This window comes from Salmo salar, chromosome ssa27, assembly GCF_905237065.1.
Source record: "Salmo salar chromosome ssa27, Ssal_v3.1, whole genome shotgun sequence".
Classification (NCBI taxonomy): Eukaryota; Metazoa; Chordata; class Actinopteri; order Salmoniformes; family Salmonidae; genus Salmo; species Salmo salar.
In genome coordinates, this window is record NC_059468.1 from 29,064,370 (window position 1) to 29,092,317 (window position 27,948).

Below are 27,948 nucleotides of genomic sequence, written 5' to 3' on the forward strand. Positions count from 1 at the left end.
GAGGAGATGAGGGTCAGAATGTAAAGGAGAGGAAATAGAGGAAGAGGAGACGAGAGGAGATGAGGGTCAGAATGAAAAGGAGAGGAAATAGAGGAAGAGGAGACGAGACGAGATGAGGGTCAGAATGAAAAGGAGAGGAAATAGAGGATGAGGAGACGAGAGGAGACGAGGGTCAGAATGTAAAGGAGAGGAAATAGAGGAAGAGGAGACGAGAGGAGATGAGGGTCAGAATGAAAAGGAGAGGAAATAGAGGATGAGGAAAAAGAAAATGAGTAAAAGAAAGGATGCAAGGAAGTAAAGGAGGAGACAGGCGGAGGAGAGGAACAGAGTAAGAGAGGGTTTAGAAAGGAGGACAAGGAGGTCTGAGGAAACGGGACAGAAGAAGAGGAGAGGAAGAGAGGAGCGGATGATCCGAAGTCAGTTGGGTGGAGTGGAGCGTCGTCAGGCTAATCCCTTGTGACAGTGTCGCTACGATATGACCGTCTCCGCGGTTACCGTTAAAATCCCTGTCAGATACGGCTGGTTAGAGCCGCAAGGAGAAGACAGTGTGTGTGTGTGTGTTAATGTGTGTGTGTGTGGTTTAAGTCACACTGAGCCAACACAGAAATATGTGACACCTCTGACTGTGTGTGTTAATGCGCGTCTTTGTTAACGTGTGTGTGTGTGTGGTTTAAGTCACATTGAGCCGATACGGAAAGGTGTATGACAACGCTCAGGTGAGTGTGTGAGTGTGTGTGTGTGTATGTATGTATGTATGTATGCATGTATGTATGTGTGTGTGTGTGTAATGGGGACTAATGCAGCCAAGCCGGGTGTGTAAATGTGTGTGATCAATGTGTATAATGACACCAAGTCCCTTTAGACCCACAGCAGCACAGACACAGACATTAACGCAACTAACGAGTCAAACAGACTGCATCGTCACAGATTTACACAGACATTAGCGCAACTAACGAGTCAAACAGACTGCATCGTCACAGATTTACACAGACACAGACATTAACGCAACTAACGAGTCAAACAGACCGCATCGTCACAGATTTACACAGACACAGACATTAACGCAACTAACGAGTCAAACAGACCGCATCGTCACAGATTTACACAGACACAGACATTAACACAACTAACGAGTCAAACAGACTGCATCGTCACAGATTTACACAGACACAGACATTAACACAACTAACGAGTCAAACAGACTGCATCGTCACAGATTTACACAGACACAGACATTAACACAACTAACGATTCAAACAGACTGCATCGTCACAGATTTACACAGACACAGACATTAACACAACTAACGAGTCAAACAGACCGCATCGTCACAGATTTACAACAAATAGCCTAATTCACTGGTGGTGACGAAGTGTGTGTCTCCAGCAGAGAGTAACATGATCTGAAAGTTAAAAACTTCCAATGAACAACATAATGGATGCGTTTACATAATTCATCTTCCCCCTCTTCCTCCAGACTGTTTTCTCCCCTTACTCATTCAGGTACATTCGTGGAGAACATGCCTACATTTTCATTAAATATAAGAGGAAACTATGAGAGACAGAGACAGAGAGACAGAGACAGAGACAGAGAGAGAGAGAGAGAGACAGAGAGAGAGAGAGAGAGAGAGAGAGAGAGAGAGAGACAGAGACAGAGAGAGACAGAGACACAGAGAGAGAGAGAGACAGAGAGAGAGAGAGAGAGAGAGAGAGAGAGACAGAGAGAGAGCGAGACACAGAGAGAGAGAGAGAGAGGCAAGAGAGCATATACAGTAGGTATACATGTTGAAAGTATGGGAGAGAATGAGAGGGGGGGGGGGAGAAACCTCCAGACTAGTCGACAAGCATCATCGCACAGAGACGGGTCGTTTCAGCAAGCCATGACACCCAACATCTCAGATTGTTCTGAAATACTTTATGTAGTTAGAAACAGATAAATTAGTAGCTAGAAACAGATCAGTGTTACAGAAAAATTATTTTGATGAAATATTTATCTAACGAATGCAGATATGCATCTGTTGGTCACAGATCTTTTTTTTAAGTAAGGGCGTGGATCAGAAAACCAGTCTGTGTCTGGTGTTAACACCATTTGCCTCATGCATCTCCTTCTTGATCAGGCTGGTGATTGTGGCCTGTGGAATGTTGTCCCGCTCCTCTTCAATGGCTGTGCGAAGTTGCTGGATAGTGGCAGGAACTGGAACATGCTGTCATACATGTCGAACCAGAGCATCCTAAACATGCTCAATGGGTGACATGTCTGATGAGTATGCGGCCCATGGAAGAGCTGGGACAGGAATTGTGTACAGATCCTTGTGACATGGGGCTGTGAATTATCATGCTGAAACATTGAAGTGATGGCGACGGATGAATGGCATGACAATGGGCCTCAGGATCTCATCACGGTATCATGTGCATTCTAAGTTCCATCGATAAAATACAATTGTGTTCGTTGTTCGCAGCTTATGCCTGCCCATACCATAACCACACCGCCACCATGGAGCACTTCGTTCACAACGTTGACATCAGCAAACAACTCTCCCACACAACGCTATCCACGTCATCTGCCATCTGTCCAGTACAGTTGAAACCGGGATTAACCTGTGAAGAGCACACTTCTCCAGCATTCCAGTGGCCATCGAAGGTGAGCATTTGCACACTGAAGTCGGTTACGACACCGAACTGCAGTCAGGTCAAGACCCTGGTGAGGACGACGAGCATGCAGATGACCTTCCCGTAGATGGTGTCTGACAGTTTGTGCAGAAATTCTTCAGTTGTGCAAACCCACAGTTTCATCAGCTGTCCAGGTGGCTGGTCTCAGATGAGGTGAAGAAGCTGGATGTGGAGGTCCTGGGCTGGCGTGGCTACACATGGTCTGTGGTTGTGAGGCCAGTTGGACATACTGTCAAATTCTCTAAAACGACATTGAGGCGGCTTATGGTAGTTAAATGAACATTTAATTATCTGGCAACAGCTCCGATGGACATTCCTGCAGTCAGCAGCCAATTGCACAATCCCTCAAAACTTGAGACATCTGTGGCATTGTGTTGTTTGATAAAAGTGCAAATTTTAGAGTGGCCTTTTATTGTCCCCAGTACAAGATGCACCTGTGTAATGATCATGCCATTTAATCAGCTTCTTGATATGCCACACCTGTCAGGAGGATGGATTATCTTGGCAAAGGAGAAATACTCACTAACAGGGATGTAAACAAATTGTGTGCGTATGGAACATTTTGGGAATCTTTTATTTCAGCTCATAAAACATGGGACTAACACTGTACATGTTGCGTTTATATTTTTGTTCAGTATATAAGTAACATCATTGAGTTACACAACCCATTTTTATATTTTAGGATGGTTTGGACATAAAGTGAAAAATGCTAATATAGTCACATTCAACTCGCATTGGATTTGTGACAAAAATACTAAAAAGCATTTGAAACATTGGCCAGGTAAACAAAACCAAAGCATGGGGTGCTGTCATACCTGGTCCATAGCAGTGTTCATTTTGGCTCAAATCTTGGTCCAAGTGCCCAAGTCTGAGTCCACATTAACTCAAAATAAAGTTATTTACACAGTGAGATAGTGTAGTGGCAAGAGGAATTTAGTCAATAAACTGAACAAGGTGTAGCCTTAACAAATGGTTAATGGTCCGGTCCGCAAGAAGCCTAGTTTTAGACCGGCCCGCAATATGTTTTATGAATGTAAAATGTGGCACACCAACGCACAAAAAAAAACTTTGCACCAGTATTATGTGTCATATCTTTGGAACTGTAATCTCTCAAGCCCTTTTCACTAAGAAAAAGAGGGAGACTTGGCTACTTTGGCTACAGAACCTGGCTATGAAATGCAGTAGGGAACGTGGGAAGTTTGGGCGAGACTACAAATTCAAAGACGCCCTACTTTTCTATACTCAAGGGAGGGAAAAACATGGCTAGACTGTTGTTTTACTATTAAACTCTAGACTGCTATTGTTTTTACTTTCATGAAGCAGCTTGTGTTTCTTAACCAGGGTAGCTAACTAGAAGGCTGGTGGTGACTGGTTAGCTATGGCGAAGCAAGTGAGTCACCTACGCGATGTGTATAATTGGAAGCGGAGCCTGTCTGCCCACACTCATCGCTTGCTCCCCGCAGCTCACCAGCTGATGTAGGGTGTGTGTGTGTCTCGGGTGTGGCGCGTCGTTCCCACTACTGAACACAACTGCGCTGTGCATCTGTGCTGCTAATATTAATTTTATTAATATTATTATTTTATATTTTATTAATAATATTATTAATATTATTAACAGTCCACTTAGAAGTCTGATTTTAGATACAGAGAATTTTGTCTTGTCTCGTTTTAGTAAACTGAAATGAAAAATCTTTTTCATTAAGTTATAGTTTTTTCTGGGTCTATTTAGTCAGTTATAGTCTCGTCATTTGCAACTGAAAAATAGGTTTGATGAATATTTTAGTCACTATTTTTGTTGACAAAATTAGCACTAGTCCATAGACCGCTTACAGGGTAAGAAAACCAATATGTAATTTTGTAATTTGGGTGAACTACCCCTTTAACAATGTGGCGGATTCTTAAAAAAAACAATAACCTACTAGCAGGAACAGCACCATCTAGTGGTAAGAACGTGGTAATATCAGGATGTAGGAAGGGACATAAACCCAACAACTTCAATTACTAATTTCTCTGATCAGGGGAAAAAAACATCACCAAAATCACTGAGAATACATTCCATAGGGTGAAGAAACAATACTCAGAGCCACAGCTCCATAACTTGATGTTGAGATTTACATTTTACATTTTTAGTCATTTAGCAGACACTCTTAACCAGAGCGACTTACAGTAGTGAATGCATACATTTCATACATTTCTTTTCCGTACTGGTCCCCCGTGGGAATCGAACCCACAACCCTGGCGTTGCAAACACCATGCTCTACCAACTGAGCCACACGTGACCTGTATAGGATTGGCGTGGGGTGTGGTTCTCTGGTTGGCTTTTGACAATTTCTTTGGAAAAAATGTAAGTCCAAATCGGATAAACCGTCTACCCGAAACGTTTGACCCAAGTTAAACAATTTAAAGGCAATGCTACCAAATATTAATTGAGTGTATGTAAACTTCTGACCCACTGGGAATGTGATGAAAGAAATAAAAGCTTAAATAAATCATTCTCTCTACTATTATTCTGGTGATTCTAATTGACCTAAGACAGGGAATTTTTACTAGGATTAAATGTCAGGAATTGTGAAAAACTGAGTTGAAATGTATTTGGCTTAGGTGTATGTAAACTTCAGACTTCAACTGTACATAAAATGCACAGTTTGAGCTACTCCAGGAAGTGATGTTGCAGGCTAGCTCAGTGCCGCCCCCTCTCACTGAGTAACTCAAGTTGAACGCCGACTGGGGTACTGCAGACTGCCATTAGCAACAAAATTATCCTTATAACTTCTTCTGTGTGCGAATTTAAATTAATACTTTCCAGGACATACATCTGCTGTATTAGAAGCAATTATATTGTTACCATTATTTTCTTTCAAAAAATGGTTTATTTACATGAAGATTGCCATTATCCCATTCACTATAATGGGGGATCCTGTTTTCTGCAAACAATGCCTGCAGCACTGCGGTCGGCCTTGAACTGCTGTGGCTTCAATGAGGGTGCAGTCGTTCTCCCCTTGTGTAGACAGATGGTAGTGGGGGCCTTCTGTTCACTTCTCTTATTGCTCTAGCAGCAGAAGAATGTCCCCTGCTGAGAATGCTTTTCCCATAAAGTAGTCCAACCACATTTTCCACTAATCCTGTAAAAGAGACTGCTTCCGTTATTAGAACACACAGATAAACTACAAACATACTCTGTCCCCTAGGCTTGTATTAAACACACTGTCTGCTAGCACACAGGGAGAACATTAAGGTTACAGTGGTGCAGGAGGAGACAAGCTTTTAACTGGTTCTACTGTTGAAGCTTTTAACTGGTTCTACTGTTGAAGCTTTTAACTGGTTCTACTGTTGAAGATTTTAACTGGTTCTACTGTTGAAGCTTTTAACTGGTTCTACTGTTGAAGCTTTTAACTGGTTCTACTGTTGAAGCTTTTAACTGGTTCTACTGTTGAAGCTTTTAACTGGTTCTACTGTTGAAGCTTTTAACTGGTTCTACTGTTGAAGCTTTTAACTGGTTCTACTGTTGAAGATTTTAAGCTTTTAACTGGTTCTACTGTTGAAGCTTTTAACTGGTTCTACTGTTGAAGATTTTAAGCTTTTAACTGGTTCTACTGTTGAAGATTTTAAGCTTTTAACTGGTTCTACTGTTGAAGCCCTTAACTGGTTCTACTGTTGAAGCTTTCACTGGTTCTACTGTTCCAAGCGTTTAACTGGTTCTACTGTTCCAAGCGTTTAACTGGTTCTACTGTTCCAAGCGTTTAACTGGTTCTACTGTTCCAAGCGTTTAACTGGTTATTCTGTTCTGTTGAATCTTAACTGGTTCAACTGTAGTTCTGCTACCTGTGTGGTTTGAAGAGTTGGGTTTGTATGATGAACTGCAGTCCCATCATAACTGCTCAGCACTACCTATGGTGATAATTTACCCGTTATCACCATCATAATCTTACCACACGGTTAAAGTGAGGCATCTAAATCACCACTAAAAAAATACAGAGCCCTTAGAAGTTAAATGAGCAAAGGAAGGCGGTATGAGGAAAGAGAGAAGAGCTGGAGAGAGACAGAGGAGGGCATCTCATTAAAGCAGCTCTTTTAACTGAGTTATTTTAAATGACAGCGCAACCAAACGCGGATTACACGCGAGGATAATCCGTCTGTGCTGTGGCACCGCTATCTTGGAACTGTTCTGGGGAGCGCAAGCGCGCGGAGAAACGCCATTCATCTTCAGCGGAGGGAGAGCGCGAGATGGGCACGCGGATGAAAAGATTCGCACTAAATATGGAAGGGGACGCAGGAAGAAGAACATGTTTTAAAAGGGGATTAGCGAGAGCATGGGAGAGTGTCAATGTGCTCCGAGGGAGGCATGATCCCTGAAGAAATAAAATAAACATAAATGGGTATAAGCTATAATGAATACGATTTCACACACCTGTTTGACGTTGATGAATTGCCTGCAAACATTGTCATCCAATTCATTTCAATGGGTAACCTGAATCTAGTCTACTTTCCAAGAATTACACCAGAAATGTTGTAAAACACCCTATGAAAAAAAGTTACTTTTTATTTGTGGTGATTTACAAACAATGAAACATTATGAAAAACGCCAAAAGGGGGCCAACGTGCGCCTGTGGGTTTTTTGTGCACCTTTCCCTCCTGCATGCTCAGGGCACGTGGCGAACTGCTGGTGCCCGTTATAACAATGGCAGTTTAGCAAACAGGAAAAGACAGATCGCTTACGCACCGAATCACACTCTCGCACATTTCTCTGCTCTCTTTCCATCTCTCCAGCTGCGCTTGACACAATTTACTCTGTCACGCATATCTGGGCTTGAGCCCTGCCAGAGAGTGTGGCGTGATTGGAATACTATCCACAAATAGTGGATAAATCAATATCATACAGCGGATAAGAAACGTGTACAGGTCTTGGCAGAACGTATAACCTATTGTAGAACATTGATCAGGTGTTAATCAACCGTTATTAACTGTTGTGACCAGAACTTGTGCTATGGCCAATAACGAACCCATGTAAGGGATCCTTCTATAGACAATCCATAACTTCTCCCCTCTCTTTCTAAAAAGTGTACTCTGTACAGTTGAGCCTACACACGTCTCATAAACAATCTTTCCCAATAGTTTCTTTTATCTTAGAGGCCCCAGATAGATGCTGCCAGTAGACCTACAACATTAATAAGTGATGAGAATACTTTCCGTTTCATCTAGGATAAGAACAACACCCGTGAACCTTGCCCTACATTTCCATTCCATCATAATACACAAATGTAACTCGTTTTCAGAGAGCTGAGACAAACAACAAAACATAAACATACCCGTTTGGATGTTATCACGGGCAGAGAAGTCGAACCCAGTCAGGACACATGGGCAAGCAATGAGCTCATGTGGTTACACCAATACACCAACACACAAACAAACCCTCACACTCTTTCTGGGGTAAATGTGACCTCGGTATGTTTCTCTGTGCGCCTATCTGTCAATCCATAGTCGTCAATGAGATCACCGCGGTTGAAGAGGCACTACCCGCCGTTAAGATCATGCTGCTCCGCTAACCGGAAATCCGAATCCTCCCTCTGACAACTGTACAGTACTGTATTCCTCCCTAAACCCGTGATATCAACTCCTCACACACACTCCGTTCTCTTCTCCCTGCTCACTCCCTCTGTGTGTTTGAGAGCGTCGGCACGGTCTACCCTTATATGCTTCTCTCCTCCCTCTGCTTATTGAACCTTCGCTACAGTTGCAGAAGGCTGATTTCACCAGCAGGGAAGGAAGCGCAATAGTATGAGTGAAGAGGAAGCCACAAAGAGAGAATAAAATGGCAAGCTCAATTACTCAATTAGAAATGCCATAAGGGCATGTTATAGCAAGTGCTGTAGGTCTGTTTTAGCACTTGATCATGACTCAGTTTCATTACACATAAGTGTCACTGGACAAAGGCGTCTTCTGTACAGGGGAGTTTTGAGCCCCAACACTCCGTCTGAACATTAACACGCATTGGTTGTGGAAGGGTTTGGAAGCATAAGAATCTTTATTTTCAGGGGTCTCCAGGCATAAGTGACATACAGGGATAATACAGTAAGAACGGGCCATGTTCTGAATTCTGTCGCTGTACATTTCAAAAGTTCTTAACAAATAGTAATATGGACTACCTCGCTCATTAATATCTTAATAGAAATTACGAATTGCCTCTTATCCACTCGTCGTCCCCTTATGCCATAGTGTGTCCATCTCAATTGTCAGTCGAAACCACGTGTTTAAGCAAGTCAGCCATATCAGCTGTGTTTTTTAAAAGGCAGTAAATTAGTCTGAATGAACAGTTTCCCTCCCAGACAAGGCTCCGCTGATAGCCAGGTGTAGCAGCGGTAAAATGTTGGGACAGCTTTATGTAGGCCCTAACAGTTTGTGAGCACCGTTTGTCAGTTATAGTGCAATTAATGTATTTTTTTGTGTTGTGTTGTGTAGTGTAGTGGCTTTACTGTCATGCATAATAAATCTGAGTTCGCACGACCAAGATTTACATGCTAAAATCGCCGCTGGACAGTTTTTTGGGGGGGGAATTCAGGGTCAACTTACTGTTGAGTTAGAATACACAAGGTGCAAGGTCGAAAATTGGTTGAGCATCAGAAGTTTTTCTATTGTTATGTCAGTCACAGAACATGTAAAGTCCTTGGACTATAAGGAGCACGTTAGGTTGCTTTTGTCCTTTATTTCACTGTCTGGAAATTGAGTGTGTGGGGCATTGTCTGGGTTCAGTCAGTCATGGACAGAAGAGATGTTGATAGAGTCAAAGCATGTGCATGTTGATGGGTTTGTATGGAAGTTGTCCGGGGTTCGTGTTAGGCGTGGATCACCGTTATAAATTCATATTTCATAAAGCCTATCAGACTACTCCATAATTCAGAGCAGCCTGTCTGAAGGGGGTCCCCCCCCCCCAGGGAGCATAGGTACACTAGCATACTGCTGTCTGACAAAATGGTCTGTGACCAGAAGAGTCTGATTTGCCTTGACAGAAAAGCAGCTGTGACCAACCAGCAGCCACTTTTGGGGTGTATGCCAAATCAGGGAAGGACTAACCTGAACTTGCCCAATAATAAAATGTTAGTTTTTGTTGCAAAGCATTTTGCTAAGTGTGCACTAACAAAACCACCCCGGGTTACAAATTGTGTGGAATAGATCAAACAGCGTACCTTCCCCAAAGCTGACTTAAGTTAGGTCCAGGTCATACTTCAATTTAGCTTTGACCATAAAGGAATCGTAAGGCATGTCTGCTCTTTGGATCACACTCTGGGTCTTGACCAACCAATTTCAGATGGCAACCAGTCCACAGTGAAGACAGGAGCACTTCTGTGCAACGTTAGACAGAAAAATACTTCAGACAGTGTACTCATCTGGGAAATAAAGCTCCAAGGGTCATGGATGGGGGAGAAATGTCCACTTGAAAATTGGACTGATGGTATACAGTATAACAGTCAAGAAACAATTACAGCTTTCAGTAAAGTACAAGTGTGTGATTACTTAATTCAAATTTATTTGTATATATATTTTTTTAAACAAAATAAATCCAAACCTTAAATTGTCAACATGAACCCCTCAACAAGAACCCCTCAACAAGAACCCAACTTAAACCAGTACAGTGATCTAGAAAAGCTCTAACCATCACATTCCCATCAACATGATTAGATTCCTTTAAGATCAATGGCTAGGTTACGTCCCAAACGTTATTCCATATATAGTGCACTACTTTCGACCGGAGAAGTAGTGCACGATAAGCAATAGGGTGCCATTTTAAACAACCTTGGGTACCAAACAGCATGGGTCACAGCAGGAGAATTGACAAAGAAAACTAAACCAAGAGATCCATGACCAGGTACAACTATGCATGTCGAGGGTACATTTAGAAGCGGTTTTCCAGGGCAGGCAAAACCTTAGTCCATATACACCTGGGCAAAACGCTGGATGGTTACTGATGTGAAATCCCACCCAGTTAACGCATCGGCCTGAAACGTGATTACACTGAAGATGGTGTTAGTACATCAGGGTTATCATTAATGAAATCAAAATGACACCATCTCAAAAAAAACAAAACTCTTATAAAACACACTGTGGTCAAAATCAGTGCAACAATTTCTCTCTCAATAAAGTGAACTTCAAACTGTAGTGATGGACACATTGCTTTTAGTTATGTCCTTAATTTGAGTGAATTAAAACAGGTTTCCCGACACAGGCTGCATTATAAAGTAGTTTACCAACACCTTCAGGGGAAATTGACAGTGATTTTCCTCTTGGAAGAGGAAGAGCTGGAACAGTCCAAGTCAATTCCCCAAATGGCACCCTATATAATTCACTACTTTTGATCAGGGCCCTAGTCAAAAGTAATGCACTAAATAGGGAACAGGGTGCCATTTGGGACGTAACCTAAGAAACATTGACCAGTGCCACAATAAAAGGATCCATAACTTTAGAAACAGCAACACTCGAGATATCAGTGCATCCAAATTCTAAATAAACAAAAATATTTTCAATAAATCCCTCATAACAGAAAAGCAGGCAGGCACTTGGAATTCAGTGATGGAAAACTAAATAAAATGGTGACTAAAGTAGCTTATGAAGACAGGAACAAAAAAAATAGTACCTGAAAAATGTGTTAGTGTTGTGCCCAATGCTGCCCTCATAACAATTCAACACACTAGTTTATCTTAAATGGAAGGAGTATGGGGATGGAACGTGAATTAATAAAGGGAAAGTTAATCGATCTCACTATTCTAAAGATGAATTTACTGTATTACAAATCTATGTACAGAGAGGCCCCGCTAAAAGCTTAAACCCAAACAAACCGACATTAAAATAATTTCAACATAAATAGTACAAAATAAAATATAAATATGCACAGGTGAGCGTAAAAGTCTCTTTTTGGTTTGGGACAATCAAAAAACCCATCAAAAACCACAAACTACAAAAAAAAAAAAAAGTGACACCACACGTTGCCTTGTTATGAAAATGCTGAATCACCAAAATGACTTCCTCTCTTCCCTGCGTGACAGTGGTTGAGGTGATTTAAAAGCGGTCCAAACCCCAGGACCGTGGTCCTAGCCAAGCCAATCATGGAGCACAGTCACAGTGACCACGCCCATCAGGTGCAAGTGTTGAGCCGCCACGGTCGGTGTTAAAATGGGTCTCAAAGCGAGTGAGGGAGGGATGTCAGGGAGAGAAAGCATCCTGGTAATGTACATTTTGAAAGTTTGTTGCTTCTAGCGCTCCAAAGGCCAGGATGTCATCTACTCGCAGTGCAAACTGGCACACATCACCCCCTGTGGTGGACAGAAAACATTCAGCCAACCATCAGCTAGGATTATTAGGGCTATTTCAATTCAATTTTTTGATTCCACGTGTCCTCTCTCCTTTTCAAGACCCATTGGATGAGACGGTCAGAGGTCCCTCCCCTCTGACCGTCCAAACCAATGGGTTGGGAAGTAGGCGATTCTTTCCTTTAGTTGTCAGACTGTGGACAGTTCTAATATCTCAATTGGTCTTTTCCCAATTCCTCGCATTCTCTCTCCTCAAATTGCATTCAGAATGACCTTGGGTCCATCTCCTCCAATACTGTTGAGAAAGAAGCGAGGAATCGCGGGAAGACAAATTGAGGACTGTCCACAGTCTGACAACGAGAGGACAGAAGGTTCTTCAGGATGGACAGATTGTCATCATCCATAACAGACAGACAATGCTTCTTTAAAAAAAAAATGCAGACAATTCACTTTGAGCATTCAAATCAGCACTTAACACCACAATCACTAAATACTAAAATCTTTGTGAGAAGAAATTGCTGTAGACTGGAGGTAGAGAACAGTTGAGAAGAGTTGTAAGAACAATGAAGATATGGTCAGTGTGGGGTCGGTGTGTGTATGGGCACCTGGTACAACGGGGGGGGTCAATGTGTGTATGGGCACCTGGTACAGCGGGGGGGGTCAGTGTATGGGCACCTGGTACAGCGGGGGGGTCAGTGTATGGGCACCTGGTACAGCGGGGGGGGGGGTCAGTGTATGGGCACCTGGTACAGCGGGGGGGTGTCAGTGTGTGTATGGGCACCTGGTACAGCAGGGGGGGGTTGTGCAATGTACAGCAATATTTAGACTTAGGGATGCCACCCGTTTGATAAAATACGGAACTGTTCCGTATTTCACCGAAAGAATAAACGTTTCGGTTTCGAAATAATAGTTTCCGGATTTGACCATATTAATGACCTAAGGCTCGTATCTGTGTGTTTATTATATTATAATTAAGCCTATGATTTGATAGAGCAGTCTGAGCGGTGGTAGGCAGCAGCAGGCTCGTAAGCATTCATTCAAACTTTGCTGTGTTTGCCAGCAGCTCTTATCAATTATTGATCACAGCGCTGTTTATGACTTCAAGGCTATCAACTCCTTAGATTAGGCTGGCAATACTAAAGTGCCTATTAGAACATCTAATAGTCAAAGGTATATGAAATACAAATGGTATAGAGAGAAATAGTCGACGCGTCATAATTCCTATAATAACTGCAACCTAATATTTCTTTAGTGGGAATATTGAACCACCAGCTTTCATATGTTCTGAGCAAGGAACATAAACGTTAGCTTTTTTACATGGCACATATTGCACTTTTACTTTCTTCTCCAACACTGTTTATGCATTATTTAAACCAAATTGAGCGTGTTTCATTATTTGAGACTAAATAGATTTTATATATTATATTAAGTTAAAATAGAAGTGTTCATTGTTCATTCAGTATTGTCGTAATTGTCATTATTTCATACACACACACACACACACACACTGCTCAAAAAAATAAAGGGAACACTTAAACAACACAATGTAACTCCAATTCAATCACACTTCTGTGAAATCAAACTGTCCACTTAGGAAGCAACACTGATTGACAATACATTTCACATGCTGTTGTGCAAATGGAATAGACCACAGGTGGAAATTATAGGCAATAAGCAAGACACCCCCAATAAAGGAGTGGTTCTGCAGGTGGAGACCACAGACCACTTCTCAGTTCCTATGCTTCCTGGCTGATGTTTTGGTCACTTTTGAATGCTGGCGGTGCTTTCACTCTAGTGGTAGCATGAGACGGAGTCTACAAACCACACAAGTGGCTCAGGTAGTGCAGCTCATCCAGGATGGCACATCAATGCGAGCTGTGGCAAGAAGGTTTGCTGTGTCTGTCAGCGTAGTGTCCAGAGCATGGAGGCGCTACCAGGAGACAGGCCAGTACATCAGGAGACGTGGAGGAGGCCGTAGGAGGGCAACAACCCAGCAGCAGGACCGCTACCTCCGCCTTTGTGCAAGGAGGAACAGGAGGAGCACTGCCAGAGCCCTGCAAAATGACCTCCAGCAGGCCACAAATGTGCATGTGTCTGCTCAAACAGTCAGAAACAGACTCCATGAGGGTGGTATGAGGGCCCGACGTCCACAGGTGGGGGTTGTGCTGACAGCCCAACACCGTGCAGGACGTTTTGCATTTGCCAGAGAACACCAAGATTGGCAAATTCGCCACTCGCCTGTGCTCTTCACAGATGAAAGCAGGTTCACACTGAGCACGTGACAGACGTGACAGAGTCTGGAGAAGCCGTGGAGAACGTTCTGCTGCCTGCAACATCCTCCAGCATGACCGGTTTGGCGGTGGGTCAGTCATGGTGTGGAGTGGCATTTCTTTGGGGGGCCGCACAGCCCTCCATGTGCTCGCCAGAGGTAGCCTGACTGCCATTAGGTACCGAGATGAGGTCCTCAGACCCCTTGTGAGACCATATGCTGGTGCGGTTGGCCCTGGGTTCCTCCTAATGCAAGACAATGCTAGACCTCATGTGGCTGGAGTGCGTCAGCAGTTCCTGCAAGAGGAAGGCATTGATGCTATGGACTGGCCCGCCCGTTCCCCAGACCTGAATCCAATTGAGCACATCTGGGACATCATGTCTCGCTCCATCCACCAATGCCACGTTGCACCACAGACTGTCCAGGAGTTGGCGGATGCTTTAGTCCAGGTCTGGGAGGAGATCCCTCAGGAGACCATCCGCCACCTCATCAGGAGCATGCCCAGGTGTTGTAGGGAGGTCATACAGGCACGTGGAGGCCACACACACTACTGAGCCTCATTTTGACTTGTTTTAAGGACATTACATCAAAGTTGGATCAGTCTGTAGTGTGGTTTTCCACTTTAATTTTGAGTGTGACTCCAAATCCAGACCTCCATGGGTTGATAAATTGGATTTCCATTGATTGTTTTTGTGTGATTTTGTTGTCAGCACATTCAACTATGTAAAGAAAAAAGTATTTAATAAGATTATTTCTTTCATTCAGATCTAGGATGTGTTGTTTAAGTGTTCCCTTTATTTTTTTTGAGCAGTATATATATATATATATATATATATATATATATAAAAATAAATAAAAGGCTGATTAATCGGTATCTGTTTTTTTTGGTCCTCCAATAAATCGGTGTTGAAAAATCATAATTGGTCAACCTCCATCCTATACCCTCCTTTTTCTTTATCTCCAGTAGTTTCCACAACTAAGTCAAACGTCTTCCACAGATCTGACTTCCCCTTTCCCCCGAGCAACCAGTAAACATTCGCCCATTTCCAGTTTATTTTTCACGTCCTCTGCATCCATTTTGCTGTCACGTGTTACTGGGTTGGGAGTTTGTTATAGCCAATTTATTGACGTGAATATGATAGGCTATAGGTCAGGCCCATTTTTTTTATATTAAAACCTTTAACAAGGCAAGTCAGTTAAGAACAAATTCTTATTTTCCAATTACGGCCTACCCCAGCCAAACCCTCCCCTAACACGAACGACGCTGGGCCAATTGTGCACCGCCCTATGGGACTCCCAATCATGGACGGTTTTGATACAGCCCGATTTCGAACCAGGGTCTGTAGTGACGACTCTAGCAATGAGATGCAGTGCCTTAGACCGCTGTGCAACTCGGGAGCCCTATTGGTCACATGCATGCGATGCTTACATGTAGAGGGTTGAGGGAATGTTTTTTCTAAACAAATGAGGGATTTCGGTAACAGAACTTTCAGTCAGAAACAACAAACTAAATGGCTGAAATGATGTAGCAGCTTCAGCACAGACAGCGCAATAAACACTTCCTGTGGTGCCTTTTCTCTGCAGTAGGGAGGAGAGAGACAACGTGCACCAGTCACACAGACCCCCTTTTTTTTTTTAACAGTGTGACCATCGGGCTCTGAGTAATTTGTGTGTCTTAATTATTTAATCAAACCATGTGCTTAAAGCTTCAGTCAATCTAGGTGCATATGTAGTTGGTTTTATTCAAACACAGGGTGTTTGTCTATATGGAAAAATAAGTAAAAAAAAGACCAATCGATTGATCAAAAGAACAGGACGACTCGGTCGACCAAGATTTTCTTTTGTCGGGGACAACCCTAGCGGGAGGGTCAGGGTGTGTGTATGCGCTCACCTGGTACAGGAGGGTCAGTGGGCTACAGCAGAGTCAGCAGAGTCTGGACTCCACAGTCCACAAAGTTCTGGAAACGGGGCACCACATCACATCAAATAATGAGCCGGCTGAAACAACCACAGTGAACCTTAACACAGGAGCTATTACTGCAAAAACACCCTTGGAGAAAATCAGTCATCCTTAGCCTACACATGAATTACTGATACAAACTGTACTGTTTGTGCTCTCAAAGGACTCACACCAACACTGCCACCCAGTGGCCATTACTTGACTAGCCGACAATACAGATGGTACAAACATTACAATCAGTTCAAATAAAATGACATATCTGGTCATGCATTCTTAACAGTAACTAAAAAGATAGACAGTCATTCAGAAGACGTGAGCGTCACCTGGTTGACAAGCCGTGTCCTCTGCTCCCCCGTCCAGTGTGGAGAGGCGTACTGGGAGAGGAGAGAGCAGTCGGTCAAAGGTCAGACATACAGGAACACATAAGCATCCTTTTATTCCTCCACTGGGAATATGGAGGATGTGGAGCAGGTGGGACAGTATCATGCTATGGTACAGTATGTCAGATGTATGTGGGTGGTCTATGCATCTAGCGTTTCACGCCTGTATATTATATTGTTGATGCTCAATGTGTCATGTTGTATTGCGCGTTTCCTACAGGGGACAATAGTTGTTTTATTAATACGTTCTCTGCCTGTATGTGTGTGTGTGTGTGTGTGTTTTACCTGGTACGCGTAGGCGGTTTGTGAGTAGCTCATGGGCATCTGTGGCATCATGACTCCTTGAAGGCCATTATACGAGTAAGGCTGAGAAAAGAGGGGAAAAAATGAATATATATTATATATACACGTAGTCTCTTCCCTCAGTGTAAGATTTAAGATGGTCAACTGTGTAGTTTTCTTGGGCCATGTTTAGCAGAGCACAGCGTTGTGGAATGTTATGTAGAAAAAAAAAACATGCCTCTGATATCTAGAATAAGGAGTCCCATCAGCTCTATTCAGACATTTCTATTTGCAATGTCCAGTGTTTGCCTACTGAACATGGTGGGCAGGTGCACTTTTGGGACCACTATTAGTCCAAAAGTGTGAACTGATCCAAGCCCATTTTCAATTCAAAACTTTATTTGTCACATGCGCCAAATACAACCAGTGTAGACCTTACCATGAAATGCTTACTTTCAAGCATTTAATCAACAGTGCAGTTCAAGAAGAGTTAAGAAAACATTTACTAAATAGACTAAAGTAAAAAAATAAATAATACAAAGTAACACAATAAGAATAATGAGGCCATATACATGGGTACCGAGTCAGTGTGCGGGGGTACAGGTTAGATGAGGTAATTTGTACATGTAGGTGGGGTGAAATGACTTTGCATAGGTAACATACAACAAGCAGCAGCACTGTACAAAAGGGAGGAGGGGGGGGGGTCAAAGTAAATGGTCCTGTGGAGATTTTTATTAATGGTTCAGCAGATCTTATGGCTTGGGGGTAGAAGCTGTTGAGGAGCCATTTGGTGCTAGACTTGGCGCTCCGGTACTGCTTGCCATGCGGTAGCAGAGAAAACCGTCTATAACTTGGGTGACTGGAGTCTGACAATTTTAAGGGCTTCCCTCTGATACCGCCTGTTATATACAGTTGAAGTCAGAAGTTTACATACACTTAGGTTCGCGTCATTAAAACTCATTTTTCAACCACTCCACAAACTTCTTGTTAACAAACTATAGTTTTGGCAAGTTGGTTAGGACATTTACTTTGTGCATGACAACTCATTTTCCCAACAATTGTTAACAGACAGATTATTTCACTGTATCAAAAATCCAGTGGGTCAGAGGTTTACATACACAAAGTTGACTATGCCTTTAAACAGCTTGGAAAAATCCAGAAAATTATGTCAAGGCTTTAGAAGCTTCTGATAGGCTAATTGAGATCATTTGTGTCAATTGGAGGTGTACCTGTGGATGTATTTCAAGGCCTACCTTCAAACTCAGTGCCTCTTTGCTTGACATCATGGGAAAATCAAAAGAAATCAGCCAAGACCCCAGAAAAGAAATTGTAGGCCACAAGTCTGGTTCATCTTTGGGAGCAATTTCTAAACGCCTGAAGGTACCATGTTCATCTGTACAAACAATAGTACGCAAGTATAAACACAATGGGACCACGCAGCCGCCATACCGCTCAGAAAGGAGACGCGTTCTGTCTCCTAGAGATGAACGTACTTTGGTGCGAAAAGTGCAAATCAATCCCAGAACAGCAGCAAAGGACCTTGTGAAGATGCTGGAGGAAACAGGTACAAAAGTATCTATATCCACCGTAAAATGAGTCCTATATCGACATAACCTGAAAGACCGCTCAGCAAGGAAGAAGCCACTGCTCCAAAACCACCATAAAAAAGCCAGACTACGGTTTGCAACTGCACATGGGGACAAAGATCGTACTTTTTGGAGAAATGTCCTCTGGTCTGATGAAACAAAAATAGAACTGTTTGACCATAATGACCATCGTTATGTTTGGAGGAAAAAGGTGGAGGCTTGCAAGCCGAAGAACACCATCCCAACCGTGATGCACGGGGGTGGCAGCATCATGAGAGACTGGTGCACTTCACAAAATAGATGGCATCATGAGGGAGGAAAATTATGTGGATATATTGAAGCAACATCTCAAGACATCAGTCAGGAAGTTAAAGCTTGGCCGCAAATGGGTCTTCCAAATGTACAATGACCCCATGCATACTTCCAAAGTTGTGGCAAAATGGCTTAAGGACAACAAAGTAAAGGTATTGGAGTGGCCATCACAAAGCCCTGACCACAATCCTATAGAACATTTGTAGGCAGAACTGAAAAAGCGTGTGCGAGCAAGAGGCCTACAAGCCTGACTCAGTTACACCAGCTCTGTCAGGGGGAATGGGCCAAAATTCACCCAACTTATTGTGGGAAGCTTGTGGAAGGCTACCCATAACATTTGACCCAAGTTAAACTATTTAAAGGCAATGCTACCAAATACTAATTGAGTGTATGTAAACTTCTGACCCACTGGGAATGTGATGAAAGAAATTAAAGCTGAAATAAATGACTATTATTCTGACATTTCACATTCTTAAAATAAAGTGGTGATCCTAACTGACCTAAGACAGGGAATTTTTACTAGGATTAAATGTCAGGAATTGTGAAACTGAGTAAATTATTTGGCTAAGGTGTATGTAAACTTCCGACTTCAACTGTAGGTCCTGGATGGCAAGAAGCTTGGCCCCAGTGATGAACTGGGCCGTACACACTACCCTCTGTAGCGCCTTACGGTCAGATCCCGAGCAGTTGCCATACCAGGCAGTGAAGCAACCGGTCAGGATGCTCTTGATGGTGCAGCTGTAGAACCTTTTGAGGATCTGGGGACCCATGCAAAATCTTTTCAGTCTCCTGAATGGGAAAACGTTTTGTCCTGCCCTTTACACAACTGTCTTCGTATGTTTGGACCATGATAGTTCGTTGTGTATGTGGACGCCAAGAAACTTGAAACTCTTGACCCGCTCCACTACAGCCTCGATGTTAATGGGGGCCTGTTCGGCCCGCCTTTTGAGGGAGAGGTTGGTGTCCTGGCACCACACCGCCAGTTTTCTGACCTCCCTATAGGCCGTCTCGTCATTGTCGGTGTCGTCAGCAAACTTAATGGTGTTGGAGTCGTGTTTGGCCACGCAGTCGTGGGTGAACAGAGAGTACAGGAGGGGACTAAGTACACACCCCTGAGGGGCCCCAGTGTTGAGGACCAGCGTGGCAGACGTGTTGTGGCCTGTCAGGAAGTCCAGGATCCATCTGCTGAGGGAGGTGTTTAGTCCCAGAGTTCTTATCTTAGTTGGCACTATGGTGTTGAATGCTGAGCTGTAGTCAATGAACAGCATTCTCACATAGGTGTTCCTTTTGTCCAGGTAGGAAAGGACAGTGTGGAGTGAGATTGCGTCATTTGTGGATCTGTTGGGGTGGTATGCGAATTGGAGTGGGTCTAGGGTATCCGGGAGGATGCTGTTGATGTGATCCATGACCAGCCTTTCATAGCACTTCATGGCTACCGACGTGAGTGCTACGGGGCGGTAATCATTTAGGCAGGTTACCTTCGCTTCCTTGGGCACAGGGACTATGGTGGTCTGCTTGAAACATGTAGGTATTACAGACTCGGTCAAGGAGAGGTTGAAAATGTCAAATTTGCTTCCTGCAACTCAAACTCTAAAAAGTTCTGGGACATTGTAAAGTCCATGGAGAATAAGAACACCTCCTCCCAACTGCCCACTGCACTGAGGATAGGAAACTCTGTCACCACCGATAAGCCCACTATAATTGAGAATTTCAATAAGCATTTTTCTATGGCTGGCCATGCTTTCCACCTAACTACCCCTACTGCATTCAACAGCACTGCACCCCCCACAGCTACTCGCCCAAGCCTCCCCCATTTCTCCTTCTCCCAAATCCATTCAGCTGATGTTCTGAAAGAGCTGCAAAATCTGGACCCCTACAAATCAGTTGGGCTTGACAATCTGGACCCTTTCTAAAATTATCTGCCAAAATTATTGCAACCCCTATTACTAGCCTGTTCAACCTCTCGTGTCGTCTGAGATTCCCATAGATTGGAAAGCAGCTGCTGTCATCCCCCTCTTCAAAGGAGGTGACACTCTTGACCCAAATTGCTACAGACCTATATCCATCCTACCCTGCCTTTCTAAGGTCTTCGAAAGCCAAGTCAACAAACAGATTACCGACCATTTCGAATCCCACCGCACCCTCTCCGCTATGCAATCTGGTTTCAGAGCTGGTCATGGGTGCACCTCAGCCACGCTCAAGGTCCTAAACGACATCGTAATCGCCATCGATAAGAAACAATACTGTGCTGCCGTATTCATTGACCTGGCCAAAGCTTTTGACTCTGTTGATCACCACATCATCATCGGCAGACTCAGTAGCCTTGGTTTCTCAAACGATTGCGTCGCCTGGTTCACCAACTACTTCTCTGACAGAGTTCAGTGTGTCAAATCGGAGGGCCTGCTGTCCGGACCTCTGGCAGTCTCTATGGGGGTACCACAGGGTTCAATTCTTGGGCAAACTCTTTTCTCTGTATACATCAATGATGTCGCTCTTGCTGCTGGTGAATCTCTGATCCACCTCGACGCAGACGACACCATTCTGTATACTTCTGTCCCTTCTTTGGACACTGTTAACAACCCTCCAGACGAGCTTCAATGCCATTCAACTCTCCTTCCGTGGTCTCCAACTGCTCCTAAACACAAGTAAAACTAAATGCATGCTCTTCAATCGATCGCTGCCTGCACCTGCCCGCCTGTCCAGCATCACTTCTCTGGACGGTTCTGACTTAGAATATGTGGACAACTACAAATACCTAGGTGTCTGGTTAGACTGTAAACTCTCCTTCCAGACTCACATCAATCATCTCCAATCCAAAGTTAAATCTAGAATTGGCTTCCTATTTCGCAACAAAGCATCCTTCACTCATGCTGCCAAACATACCCTCGTAAAACTGACCATCCTACCAATCCTCGACTTCGGCGATGTCATTTACAAAACAGCCTCCAATACCCTACTCAACAAACTGGATGCAGTCTATCACAGTGCCATCCGTTTTGTCACCAAAGCCCCATATTCTACCCACCACTGCGACCTGTACGCTCTCGTTGGCTGGCCTTCGCTACATAATCGTCGCCAAACCCACTGGCTCCAGGTCATCTACAAGACCCTGCTAGGTAAAGTCCCCCCTTATCTCCGCTCACTGGTCACCATAGCAGCACCCACCTGTAGCACGCGCTCCAGCAGGTATCTCTCTGGTCACCCCTAAAGCCAATTCCTCCTTTGGCCGTCTCTCCTTCCAGTTCTCTGCTGCCAATGACTGGAACGAACTACAAAAATCTCTGAAACTGGAAACACTCATCTCCCTCACTAGCTTTAAGCACCAGCTATCAGAGCAGCTCCCAGATCACTGCACCTGTACATAGTCCATCAATAATTTAGCCCAAACTACTACCTCTTCCCCTACTGTATTTATTTATTTTGCACCATATTATTTATATTTTAACTTTGAACATTCTTCAAACTACAAATCTACCATTCCAGTGTTTTACTTGCTATACTTTATTTACTTTGCCACCATGGCCTTTTTCACATTGTATATAGTCTTATTTTTTTCTACTGCATCATTGATTGTATGTTGTTTTACTCCATGTGTAACTCTGTTTTTGTATGTTGTCGAACTGCTTTGCTTTATCTTGGCCAGGTCGCAATTGTAAATGAGAACTTGTTCTCAACTTGCCTACCTGGTTAAATAAAGGTGAAATACATTTTCTTCTTTGCATATGGCCTTATAGAGTTGATTGAGAGTGGTGTTAGTGCTGGCTTCGTTCTGTGGTGGTAAATAGACAGCTACGAATAATATAGATGAGAACTCTTGGTAAATAGTGTGGTCTACAGCTTATAAGGTACTTTACCTCAGGCGAGCAATACCTCGGGACTTCCTTAACTTCTTGTGGCTTAGTGGGACGCTAGCATTTCAACACCTTCCGGTGAAATTACAGAGCGCCAAATTCAATTACTATAAATATTAAACTTTTATGAAATCACAAGTGCAATACATCAAAACAAAGCTTAACTTGTTAATCCAGCCGCCGTTTCAGGTTTCAAAAAGGCTTTACGGCGAAAACAAACCATGCGATTATCTGAGGACAGCGCCCAGCTCACAAATGCATAACAAATCACTTTCAACCTGGGAGTTGCGACACAAAAGTCAGAAATAGCGATATAATATATGCCTTACCTTCTAAGATCTTCTGTTGGCACTCCAAAAGGTCCCAGTTACATTACAAATGGTCCTTTGTTCAACAGTCCTTTTTTATATCCATAAAAACTCATTTAAGCTGGCTCGCTTTAGTCAATGATCCACTCGGTTTCCCTCCAAAATACATACAAAATGAATCCCAAACGCTACCAATAAACTTATCCAAACATGTCAATCAACGTTTATAATCAAACCTTAGGTATCCTAATACGCAAATAAACGATCAAATTTAAGACAGAATCGTTATTGTCTTTACCGGAGAAAAATACCAAAGAACACACTCATTCACGCGCTTGGAAACACTACAGCCAAAATGGGAGCCACCTAGAAAACCTACAATTTCTGGCTAATTTTTCCAAAAACCAGCTTGAAACTCTTTCTAAAGACTGTTGACATCTAGTGGATGCCCTAGGAACTGCAATTGGGCACAATTTCGCCCTATTATAAAGTGCCAGCCATCGAAATGAGTGGTAGGATGAATTTTCTTTAGGGATGGTTTGTCCTCAGGGTTTCGCCTGCCATTTCAGTTCTGTTATACTCACAGACATTATTTAAACAGTTTTAGAAACTTTATATGCATATCCTAGCTTCTGGGCCTGAGTTGCAGGCAGTTTACTTTGGGCACACTTTTCATCCAGACGTCAAAATACCGCCCCCTATCCCAAAGAAGTTAATATTAGACATTGCGCACTAGCCGTTATTGACAAAGGCACACAGCCCCACCCCTCGTCTTACCAGATGTAGCTTCTCTGTTCTGCTGGTGCATGGAAAATCTCGCCAGCTCTATATTATCCGTATCATTGTTCAGCCACATCTCGGTGAAACATGATACTGTTTTTAATGTCCCGTTGGTAGGATAATCTCAATCGTAGGTCATCAATTTTATTTTCCAATGATTGCACGTTAGCAAGAACAACGGATGGCAGAGGGAGTTCACTCGCCTACAGAATTGCAGAAAGCAGTCCGATCTGCGGCCCCTTTTCCTGAGTCTTTTCTTCAAGCAAATGACGGGGATCTGGGCCTGTTCCAGTGAAAGCAGTATATCCTTCTCGTCGGACTCATTAAAGTAAAACGTTTCTTCGAGTCCAAGGTGAGTAATCACTGTTCTGATGTCCAGAAGTTATTTCCGGTCATAAGAGACCACAGCAGCAACATTATGTACAAAATAAGTTACACAAAACGCAAAACAACAAAATAGCACAATTGGTTAGAAGAATGTAAAACATTAGTGCCAAAGAACATGGCCAGCTTGCAACAGTGTGTGTTCTTAAAGGCACCCTGGGACCTGGTCAAAAGTAGTGTACTATATAGGGAATAAGGTGTCATTTGGGACCCAGCCAGTGGCTTTGGGGTGATGACAGGGCCTTACCTGGATGTAGGGATTGCCCCCGTTGAGTACAGGTGAGGGCTGAGCCACGCCCACAGGAGAGCAGCAGGTGCAGTAGATGTACTGTGAGGGGCTCATCCAGGGGACCTGACCAACCAGGTGAGACGGCATGGAACCTGGGTGGGGCAAACAAATAAACAGAATGCCAGATCTCACAATGCCTAGATGTGGTCAGCTAACCACATCATTTGATGTAGCAATTTTGATGTCTGACTGCAGTCGATGACCTGGCATGCCACCATTGGTTGATGCTATGCAACATCTGCAATGTAGTTGACCTGGAACACGTTTAGCCACAACCCAGACTTAAGCAGTGGCAATAGAGTACAAAAGACAAGGTCAAATAGCTACTACAAACACACAGATTAACAAAATGAACACAAGTGAAGCAACACTCACGTGCGCTCCTTTCCTTCATGATTGCTGGACCCAGCTTCAGTTTCCGCCCTTTAAAACTGATCTGTTGCTGCAGAGTAAACACAGTGAAGACGAAACACATTCGCTTGTGATTAGAATGAAGGCAAAGTTTAAGACTTGACTCCATTTAAGATGCATTATGTTAAATAAATGGTTCTTACTTCAACGATGGTTTCGATGTCGACATCTTCATTGAAGTAAACAAATCCATATCTACACAAAGAACGACATTGTTCCATATAAGGCAAGGTTTATTTGGATGGATAATATTGCCTTGACTAAAGCCTACTAATTTGGGACTCACCCTTTGCAGATGCCTCCGCGATAAGTGATGATTTTCACTTCCTTCACCGTGCCAAATCTCGCAAAGAAGTCCCGGATTTCATTCTCATCCACCTTAAAAAAAGGGCAATATGAGCAAGTTAGATGTTGACTTTATTGTATCCATTAGGGAATTATTTTTGGTTTAAGATCAGTTTAAATCCAGTGAGCAGGCCAAATGAACAGAGACTAGCCCAGTGAAACATTCTCACCCCCTCCAAAGCACACTTAATCATAGACAACGCAACTTCCCCATGTGGCAGCTCTGCATAATAAGTAATCAAATCAAAAGTTTATTTTTCACTTGCACAGGATACAGCAGGTGTCAACGGTACAGTGAAATGCTTACTTGCAAGCTCAGTGCAGGGGTCAATATCAACATAGAAAATTTTTAAATTTAAAATAATCAATATAAAAAAAGTCAATAAAAGTATCCATTTAAAAAATAAATCGAAATTGGAAATGCCAGCAGAAAGAACACAACAATATACACTATAGCAGTTAGTTATTCACCTTCATGTCGATTCCTCCAACAAAAAGTGTGTTTGGTGTCATTCTACCTTCAGGTAAAACATAACCATTTGACAGCTTCAGATTTAGGGATGTCTGAAATCCATCTCTCTGTTTCTGAATATCCTGGAATAAAGAGAATAAAGTAAATATTTAATTGGTCACTAGTTCATTTGCCTGGCACTTTTCTATAAGCAACAGCCTGCTGAAGAAGTTGGCAGAAAGATATCAGCCAACTACTGTAGGCATCCACTGTGGCCAGTACCCGAGTAGGCGTCAATCATCATCAGATAGATAACTTTAATCTACTGACCTAGTTAGCTAGTTAAATCACAGATGAAAGGCGTTAGCTAGCTAATATCCTGGGTGAGCTCAATCACTCGAATAGAATTTCAAAAAGGCAAGCGGGAAATCGTTGACAATCATGAGCACAATCCACTTATATTTCAGCAATCAGGATATTGTCATTGTTCCCGGCTAGGTAGCTAGTTCCCAACCACTTAATAGAAAAACTGATTCGTTCTAACAAATGTATTAATCTGTGTTAACTTCGACATATCAACGAGCTGCCTAGACAGCTTATGAACGCGTATATTTTAGTGCAAGGGCCTTGGCTAGCTAGACTAGGAAGCACGAGACAACCATCACCTGAGCTGGCAGCTAGCCATGTCAACTACCTAGCTATAAACATGCTTAACCTTGTAATAAACTGGCATATCAGCTGGTTTAATCAAGCATGCTAGTTAGTCTTTTAGATAATGACCTAGAAATGTTACTTGTAGCTTGCAAGTGCGCTAACGTCAGGGAACTTTAGCTCGCTTGTGCGAGAAATTGGACAGCGAAAAAATATCCCAGTTCGCTAACATTATCCGCGTCTCAGCAAACTGTTCACTAGACGTAGTAGAGGCCGGGCAATTCATTCATTAGTTCACTAACATATATCAATATTTTGGTTGGATCATTGCCAAATCACAAATTTAGCTAGATACTTACCATTTCTAAAACCGTTAAAACAGAATAAATTAAACACACTGCCGCGCAAACTTTCCCCGCTTCAAGTGCACGAAAAAAAAAAGTTGAAACTAATGACTGTCAAAAAGTCACGCCCAACGCGCTGACTGAACCTAATTGGGATGTTTCAAAAAGTAGACAAGGGGTGTTTTTCCGAATGTTTTTATGATCTATAATGGTTTTTACGGGTCATTTAGTTACAACTTCGCTAAAAACAGTAGGCTATTTTTTTTAAAAGTACAATATTTAGTGGTATACACTTTTCTTGATAAATAAAGACGTCTGATATCGAGAACCTAGTTTTCAACCAACCTCCCAAATGTGAATCAATGGTGTGATACAAAATTGGGAAGTGTTTCTGTTATGAGATGCGATATGAGGTAAGTTTCACAAAGATCAAGAATGTAGCTGTTTAAAATGTGTGGAAAGTAAAAGTATATGTATCCATCCAGCTACAGCTTCATTATAAAAAAAAAAATCACAATATGACAGAAATGGAAATCAAGTCCATATTTGATTAAATATAAATCAGAGTCAGATGATGATAAATCGAGCTGCCACATATTGGTATTGCTCATGCATAGCAGGTAGAGTGCCATGCAGAGAAGGGTCTGACCGCAGCATTTGCGTTTGTTGAATTAATGGTCGTCTCATGGGGGTTAGCTATCTCTCTGCCTTCTCGCTGCCATACTCCTGATCACTACCAGATGGTGCTATTTACCTACCAGCCTTTGTTAATTACCCTCAGCTTCAGGTAGTTCACCCATATATTTATCATCCCTCTAATGCAGGATTCAGGGGAGGGTTACAGATACAATATACAAATTAACATAATTTCATATTCAGTTAATTCAGTTTCCATTTATTATTTTCCATTTGTTATTTTCCACATATATGTACCTGTAAACTTTTTTTGGAAGGTACCGTACATAAATACACTGAACAAAAATAAAAACTCAACATGTAAAGTGTTGGTCCCATGTTTCATGAGCTGAAATAAAAGATCCCAGAAATGTTCCATACGCACAGAAAACGTATTTCTCTCAAATTTTGTGCACACAATAAGTTTACATCCGTGTTAGTGAACATTTCTCATTTGCCAAGATAAACCATCCACCTGACAGGTGTGGTATATCAAGAAGCTGATTAAACAGCATTATCATTACACAGGTACACCTTGTGCTTGGGACAATAAAAGGCCACTCTAAAATGTGCAGTTTTGTCACACAACACAGAATCACAGATGTCTAAAGTCTTGAGGGAGCGTGCAATTGAATTTCCATAGGATGTAATGTTCTGAAACAAAGTTGAAAATGTGCCAGTTCTTCCATGGCCTACATACTC

The 27,948-nt window shown here is 42.7% G+C and overlaps 2 protein-coding genes across 3 annotated transcripts in view; both read right to left on the bottom strand.

Moving 5' to 3' along the window:
• The window catches only part of rftn1a (raftlin, lipid raft linker 1a), a 44,694-nt gene extending 36,312 nt beyond the window's left edge, over positions 1-8,382 (bottom strand). The window contains exon 1 of the mRNA XM_014178386.2: positions 7,976-8,382. The gene's annotated coding sequence lies outside the window, so the exon portion shown is untranslated. The remainder of the gene's footprint in view (positions 1-7,975) is intronic.
• Positions 8,383-11,291: 2,909 nt separating this feature from the next.
• Positions 11,292-26,683, bottom strand: dazl (deleted in azoospermia-like). Of its 2 annotated transcripts, none has more exons than XR_001324725.2 (10): positions 26,587-26,683; positions 25,597-25,719; positions 25,067-25,158; positions 24,924-24,975; positions 24,745-24,811; positions 24,328-24,461; positions 16,863-16,943; positions 16,521-16,571; positions 16,129-16,235; positions 11,292-11,971 (listed from the first exon to the last, which is right to left on the bottom strand). XR_001324725.2 is itself a non-coding variant. In XM_014178361.2 (10 exons), exons 1-9 carry the CDS (start codon positions 26,587-26,589, stop codon positions 16,151-16,153), a joined length of 648 nt encoding a protein of 215 aa, XP_014033836.1. In that variant the 5' UTR covers positions 26,590-26,683; the 3' UTR covers positions 11,292-11,971; positions 16,129-16,150. The 2 variants fall into 2 exon arrangements, 1 of the variants encoding a protein (XP_014033836.1); XM_014178361.2 differs by having other exon boundaries at positions 16,129-16,195.
• Between the last annotated feature and the right edge of the window lie 1,265 nt (positions 26,684-27,948).